Source organism: Chelonia mydas, chromosome 2 (genome assembly GCF_015237465.2).
Source record: "Chelonia mydas isolate rCheMyd1 chromosome 2, rCheMyd1.pri.v2, whole genome shotgun sequence".
NCBI lineage: Eukaryota > Metazoa > Chordata > Testudines > Cheloniidae > Chelonia > Chelonia mydas.
Window position 1 is genome coordinate 192,032,154 of NC_057850.1, and position 8,038 is coordinate 192,040,191.

The following is an 8,038-nucleotide window of genomic DNA, read 5'->3' on the forward strand; positions in this document are numbered from 1 at the left end:
ATTTCTCTTAATGCTTAAGGATTCAGTTGGAGTTGCCAAATTTTACTGTCCTGCTTCAGATAAGATTGTTAACTGATACGAGAAATTGGAAATAAAGTCAGCTTGCCTTTCAGAATGGGATGACTGACTTCTCTGCAGATAACAAGAACCCTGCTGGAGCACTAAAGTTTAAGACCTACCTTCTCCCTGTGTTCACATGGACACACACAATACTGCATGTATTAATAAGGAATACTTCTTTCCAAAGAGTCTAAATTGTTTTTTCAGCGGTGGTGAAATAGCTTTGTAGTATATCATATCTCTTCATCACACAGACAAAAAGGAAGAAATTCCTTATGCTAAACATTACACTCCATCTGCAAGAAGGGAAAAAGCTGTCAGTTACTCAGATTATTGAAGACCCTGCCTAAACCCTTCCCATCTGCTGACACACTGAGCAACGGAAGGATCATGCACTCCAAATCTAAAGAGGGAGAGGAAGTTAAGGCTAAACTGGGGAAGGAGACATTTACTAGCAAACAGCCAGCAAATATGGAGCTGAGCATTCTATATTAGTGACTATTGTTTTGCTCTCCCTAACATCTTGTTAGCCTGACAGCTCCCTTTGTCCAGTCATACCACCAACTTAGGCCAGGCTTTGCCTCCTCTCCACAATGGAAAATTAAGCTTACCAGAGAAGTTAATTTCACTCTGAAATTTGCTGTGCTGGCCCAGTATACAACAGCCTGTCAGAGCACCATGGAAGAACAGGATGGGGAAGTGCACAAAGAGGAAAGGAGGGAAACAGCTAGAGGGTAAGATGAAGGGTAAAAGAAGATGCAACAGAGTGGGATAATAGAGGAAAGAAGAACAGGGAAGGGTAAGAGATCAGACTGGGCACTCCCCAGCCTTCCCACGTCTGCTAACACTGTGGCTGTACCTCACACCTTCAGGTACTCATATGATCAGACTTCCCATTTTTGCAAGAAACATATGGTCCAGGTAAAAAAAAACTAGCCACTAATCGGGGAGTGCTCTGTTCAAATACATATATCTGCTCTTTTGCTCAGCTCTCTACTCTGGGTATATGTAACAAGCGGAGCAGGGAGCACTGATGTGTGACTGAGCAAGAAGAGTTTACCAGCAGTAAGCAGCTCTTCCATGAAGTTGGAAGAATTTGGGGGTGGGTAGGAAAACTGACAGCAGATACCCATCAGGCCTGTAGCTGTGACATGGCACTTCTATAGAACGCCACCTTGTGGAATGTTCAGTCTTTTAACTTAAGCAGATGTACCACTTAAGAAGTTGGAGTCCAGCTAAACAGCTGTCCAGAAAGAAAAGGAGGACTTGTGGCACCTTAGAGACTAATCAATGTATTTGAGCACAAGCTTTCGTGAGCTACAGCTCACTGCATCGGATGCATGCAGTGGAAAAAGAGAAGCCTTCATTAAAAAAAAAAAAAAAAAAAAGTTCATCCTTTAATTTGGAATGAAGGGAGAGGAAACCAACAAAGGCGACCCAAAAGGTAAAGTTCTTCTTTGAGATGTTTTGCACATGTTCACTCTGATTTAAGTGTGCAAGCACCCTGATCACAACTGTCAGAGATTTTTCCCCTAGTGGTATTTGTCGGCTTGGTGCTGGTGCCACACACGCATAGTGCCGGTATAAGGGGCCCCCGCTGAGCCCGCGCTCCTCGGTCCCTTCTGACTGCCTGTTCAGCTGTTGGAACTTCCCCTCTTTATCTTGAGCTAAGTGTTTTAGTGGTTTCCACTATTTTTCATTGTAAATAGTTAGATTTTGATAGTTTAGTAGTTTCAGTACATTTAAGTTGTCATAGTATAGGACTGGGACTCCTCTCCGTGCCCGGAGAGGTGCTCTGACCCTCCCCCGGTACTGGGGCATGCCTCGGGCACCAGGGTTTAAATAGTGCTCTTCGTGTGGCAAGCCTGTGCCTACTAGTTACCCTCACTAGTTGTCTCAAGTGTTTGGGAGTGGGTCACAGGAAAGAGCGTTGAAACATCTTCTAGGAATTTAAGCACACACACAGAAAGACAGAGCAGCAAGGTTGAAAGTCCTACTTATGGAGGCGGTGCTGAGACAGAGTAGAGATCAGACTTGGCATCGAATATATCGGCGTCAGTACAAAGTGCTCCGCTGGTGGCTAAGAGCTCTCGGCACTGGTCCTCCTCACTGGTATGGAAGAAGAAACATTGAGGCCACCGGAGAAGACTTGCTCGCTGGCACTGAAGGGAGACAAGCGAGCAGATCGGGATAGAGTGAGATCCGTGCTGGGCCGCTCTCCCTCCCCAGCACTGCGGCAACCACTGGCAGAAGCACCGGCACCGCAGACCCCAGTAGTGCTCAACCAACCAGGTGGTTGGCACTGGGCAGACCAGTTTGCAGTGCCTTCAACCCCAGAAGCCTAGGCAGCTGCTAATGAGCTGATGACTTTGTCGATACCAAGCCCAGATGGGAGATAGGACGCGGCACCAGTGGCACCACTCAGTGGCACAGTGGCATCAACTACCTTTAAGCCAGTTTCAAGACCAACCTCCAGGGGGAAACCCCCTTCATTGCTTCATCAGAGAGGTCTCCACAGCACCGATCTCCAGCACCGGGAGGATCGGCCCCTCCATGGTCACCACAGTCCTCCACCTACACATCGTCATCTTCATCAAGTTCAGACTCGGGATCCAACTATTCAAGACACCGGCACCGAAAGGAGACTCTATGTCAGTCTCCACAGACAATGCTATCATTGGGAGTGCCGGGAGCATGGATGACCCAAGGCGCTGGGCCCATGGCGTCTGGCATCCCTACATTGGGGCTTTTGGAACCTGTGGGGTCTTCCCCCAGGCCAAGGGACCAGCTCACGGTGCTCCTACTTAGTGCGCTCGGAGACTGTTGTGGCACCAGGGGCGCACAGGTAAACTCTGGAGCCAACCCCCTGTACCGGTCCTGATGCCGGAGTAGGTCCCAGCACCGGCACCCAAGCAGGGATACTCCCTGGTACTGATGCCAGTACTGGAACCAGTACCAGTACCCAAGTTCTTGTGCCTCGGGAACAGGCTGCAGTAGACACTATGGCAGTGCACATCTCTTCCTCATCATCTCAAGAGGACGAGCTCATGCTCAAGGGGCTCTCCCCCCCACAGGACGATGTAAGGGCCCACCAAGATTTGTTAAAGTGGGTGGCCTCTAACCCTGGCAGGCAGAGGTCATTAAGGAACCATCAGATGGGTTCCTAGACATTCTGTCAGCCACAGCCCCTACGAAGGTGGCCCTGCTCTTACACAAATCCATTTTGGGACCTATTAAGGCCACTTGGCAGACTCCTGCTTCCATTCCACCCACAGCAAAGAGAACAGAAGGAAAATACTTTGTGCCTGCAAAAGGCTGTGAGTTCTTGTTCTCTCATCCCCCTCTTGGGTCCCTCATTGTGGCGGCTGCTAACAAAAACGACCACCAAGGTCAGATAAGATTTACCCCCCATCCAAAGGAGCCCAGGAAAATGGACCTTCTGGGTAGGAAGGTCTATTCGATGGTGGGACTCCAGTTGGGGATAGTGAACCAGCAGGTGTTGCTGGGTCGTTACGATTACAACATGTGGGAAGTGATGAACAAAGTCAAAGACAGACCTCCCCAGGCTTGGTGGGGGCCCCTTATACCGGCTTTATGAGTGCGCTGTACCACGGGGCACCAGCGCCAAGCCGACGGATACCACTAGGGGAAAAATCTCTGACAGCTGTGTTCGGTGCACTCGCACTCCTACGTCGGAATGGAAATGTGAAACACATCTCAAAGAACAACAGTTACAAAAGGTAGGTAACTGTTTTTTACCCTAAAGCTAACTATGGATCTCAGTCCACAAGCTGTAGAGAAGAAATACCAACTGCAGTGCAAAGCAGAAAGATAAGAAAGGCAAATTGATGCAGGTAAAGTGGATTTGCTGATCCTCTAGCTAGTATCCTGATTAGCAGTAATCACCACCTTATTTTTATACTGCAGTGCTGTAAACGAACATGTCCCTGAGGTAAAACTTCATAGAATTAGACCCAACTAGCTGAAGAAAACTAGAATTTAATAGGCCAAATTCCCCCAGAACCATCTGCAGCACATGGTGCTAATAAGCACAATGTAAGGAGCAACATAAGAACCTGCTCATCTAAAATCATCAGATTTTTAAAACCTTGTATCCTCAGGTTCTTTCTTACGGTCTACACTAACCATCTTCCAAAAAAATTGCACTCGGGTGAGAATGTAAACTGGATTTTATCCTTCTAGATTCAGACTGCTTGCAGTTCCTTCAGTAAAGGGTAGCAGTATAAACAGGTAGGCACAAATAAGGAGGCTATGTAATATAGGCAGGAAACTTCAGGTGTACTCTAAGCTGCTGATGGCCCCAAAAGATGATTACAGTGATTGGGGTTGCTGGAGTGTAGTGGACTCTAGTCATTCCCTCTCTGACTGCTGGCATGCCAAGGCCTAGAAAGGGTGGCACAAAGCCAGCTGCACCAGTTGAGGAGTCCCACACATCTCTTTATTTGTTACACAAGCTTTCCCATCCCATTTGTGCTACCATAGAAGGGAAAAGGAGCCAAAACAGGATGGAAAATCTGGCCCATTGTAGTTACTTAAAAGCAGAAGCCTACATACTTAAAACAGTATGTGTCTATGTCGCTGAAATACCACGCAGCACATTAAAGATCTTCCCCTACTATTTCAATGAAGTAAACTCCACTGAAAATGTACAGCTACCCAATATCACTGTAAAAACAGGAATAAGGTATTAGAAGGAGATTCTGTGGAAAGTTTTATTGTGTACAAACTTATTTTTCAATGACTTAATAAAGACTAAGTTTTTTTACGCGAAGGTTTAGTGCCCTTATAAAGACATTTCATTTGATCTGGGCTCAGCATCCATCTTTCAATACCTTAACCATGATGTTTTTCCATTTAGGTTTATTTAGCCCGAAAAGAAGGGTCATCCTCTTCTTACATCTGCTGGAAGTTTGAGTGTGGGTCAGTTGGTCTAAAAATAGACAACATTTCCATTAGAACGAACAGTCAGACATTTCACAGTGGAAGAATAAGGTGGAGATTGCGCTCCAACATAGCACAAGTTGATCTGACTGGAGGTAAGTGTGAAATCTGATTGATTTTATTTTTTAAATCATGAGGTATAGGTGCTAATGCAAATGCAATGCACTAGTACGCTGGGAAGTGGAGGTTGGAGAAACAACGTAAGCAATAAAGAAAGTTAAAATGCAGTTGCATTTTAACCTTTTCCCACTCAAGCTTTTTGCCAAGGATAAGGAAATATGTGAGAACAATCAATATACAGCTCTCACCTGCCACATTTTTCCATATTTGGGGAAAATAAAATTAGGATCTAGCAAAACCTGATGTGGATACAGGATATATATGGGCTCTTCAAAGCAGGGATTGTCTTTATATTCATACATCATGTAGCAGAATGGGGCACCCAATCCCGACTGGAGCCTCTGGAGACTACCACAATACAAATAATAAATAATAATTTGCAGTGGACTTTTTCCGCCATTTGAATTAGAAGATATATTTGATTATCTGCAAGTCAGACACTTTAATGTTCATTACAAATTGCCTCTTGAACATGTATTCTAGCAATATAAATTATCTGTGGCAGAACTTTAATTGTTTGGGGGTTTTTTTCTCCCCCAACAGATAAAATTCTTCGCTCCTATTCAGATTTCTCTGATGCAACAGAAGTTATTTTGGAAGCTGAACTAAGTGGAGGGGATGGTGATATTGCATGGCAGCACACCCAGCTGTTTAGAGAGAGCTTAAGTAACTCTGGAGAAAATTGTTTGGAGATAATTATAAAACTCATTGGTCTCTGAGAACTTAAACAGAGGAGAAATGCTATTGGCAACAGGGATTTATTGTATAAAATATGCTGTGGATACAATGTGAGGACTTGATTGTCAATTACCATGGTTCATACTGCTGGCATTTTATTTCCCATTTGCCCGTTTTAATTTGGCCATCATGAAAATAATAATTTTTATTCTATGGACCATAAAGAAACATTGGAATTTTGAAGGTTTTATTCTTGTGTAAACTTATAGCAAATATGGAAATGTCAAAGTAAAAACGTGTTTCACCCAAAACACAAACATGGAAATTAAGGTATTCAGAGTTACAATTGATGCTCCATCCTAAACTTACTTCATAGTGAGAGGGGGAAATAATTATGGGAAAGCAAACTGAGTGAGGAACATACAGCAGTTTTAACTTTGAATTTCTGGGCTGGTTTGTTTCACAATCCCTGCTGTTATTTGGAGTTAAAATTTGCACTTAATGGTCTGGTAGGCAGCATGTGTTATGTTGTTTTTAATTTTAAAAGACTTGTAAAAAGGATAATATTAGCCCCAACATCTCCTGTGGTTAAATCTACATACTATTTAGGCATTTTAAAAGTTACAATATTATTTTACATGATACACCAGAACAGGAGCTTTGGATAAATATGAAGGCAGTTTTTAAGATGGCCTAGAAATATGCGTGTATTGGTCTAAGTAATAAACATATTTTGGAGTATACTAGTATACTGGGTAAATACATTTATGTGAAAGTCATGTTCAACATGTACCTAGAAATTCTGTTATGGTCTATCATGTAAAATAGAGATTTAAAATTGAGTGAAAACAAATAATTTTTATCCTGGAAAATGCCTAGTTTGTTATACATATTTTTGTACTATATAAATCCATATTTATCCCCTTTTTATTAAGTTGTTTACTGAGCTGATAGATCATAATCACTTTTTAAGAAGCTATTATCTTGTGTCAGTCTGAGTCACATGCACCAGATTTGGTGCTAGAAGTACATGAGGTGCTTTTTTTCCCCCTTGATGCATTAAAATTTTCAGACCATAGAATTCAGTTTTTAACTTTTTGCCCCAGACACAACCGACACTACTATCCAGGAGATCAAACTTCCATTTTCAGTCCTGGTCTAGCCCCAGGGCCTGTCGTGGTCTGGGAGTGCTGTGGATGCAGTATAATGAGCCACTAGAGAGTGAATGCTTGGTTTCAACAGCCTCCATGAACTATTAAGAGATTGTGTAACTGTCTCCTCTTCCCCGCTCCCACCCCCACCACACAATCAACAAACATCTGAGGGACTTTGTTGGGATTTTAAAAAGTGATGGACTACCTTATTACCTGTGCAGTTATGCAAACTAAGAAGAGACTTCAGGATTTAAACTGATTATTTGTAGGGGATTAGGAAGAGATACTCTGCACTCCCTATGTAGAGAACACTTGAACAACTCAACACAAATGAAATGCACAGAATTGCACATATCAGAACAATATTAATATACGCACATATACTCCCATGCACTCACCTAGTACAATGTGACATCATGGCTTGATGAACCTATAGCTTCAAAGAAAAAAAAAGTTCTAATAGTGAGGAATACAAGATAAGACAGAGCTAAACGGTAAGGAAATAGTCCACATAGAAAAAGGGTTTGTACAGAAGATAGGAGACTTTGAAAGAACTAATTATCAAGTAGAATCAATTGAAAATATGCAAAAGAAGAGGGAATAAACTGATAGTAGAATATTCTACATTCTGCTTGAACAGCAGGAGCAGCAAGAATTACAAAGGTATAAGGAAAACTAGTAGGTATGAGGATCTCAAAGCAATACACAGTAAAGAGGAGAAATACATTGATTAAGTCTGTGGACATGTTACAAGACCATTTCTCTATAAATTATGGGCTTCAACTCCCATTGAAGTCAATGACAAAGCTCCCATTGACTTTGATGGCACTGAATCAGGGCTTATTATAAGGAAGATTGAAAAGGGTTTGCAATGTTTTGTAACACAAAAGATTACTGGTGATAGAGAAGTGAGGAAGCATCCCTATATCAGTAACTAATAAAAAGCAGAAATATTCCTTTACTGCAGGATAATGCTCAGGCAACCAAAAATCACAGTTTCCTATCAAACAGACCCATAACAGAATGGATTTGGAGGACCAAGTGTATGTTGGAGGGAGCAAAGC

The 8,038-nt window shown here is 42.8% G+C and overlaps 1 protein-coding gene across 1 annotated transcript in view; it reads left to right on the forward strand.

Moving 5' to 3' along the window:
* The window catches only part of NGLY1 (N-glycanase 1), a 46,813-nt gene extending 39,396 nt beyond the window's left edge, over window positions 1-7,417 (forward strand). Inside the window, exons 11-12 of the mRNA XM_007068513.4 lie at window positions 4,940-5,117; window positions 5,686-7,417. Coding sequence (XP_007068575.3) covers window positions 4,940-5,117; window positions 5,686-5,861 — 354 coding nt within the window. The 3' untranslated portion in view covers window positions 5,862-7,417. The remainder of the gene's footprint in view (window positions 1-4,939; window positions 5,118-5,685) is intronic.
* The last annotated feature ends 621 nt before the right edge of the window (window positions 7,418-8,038 follow it).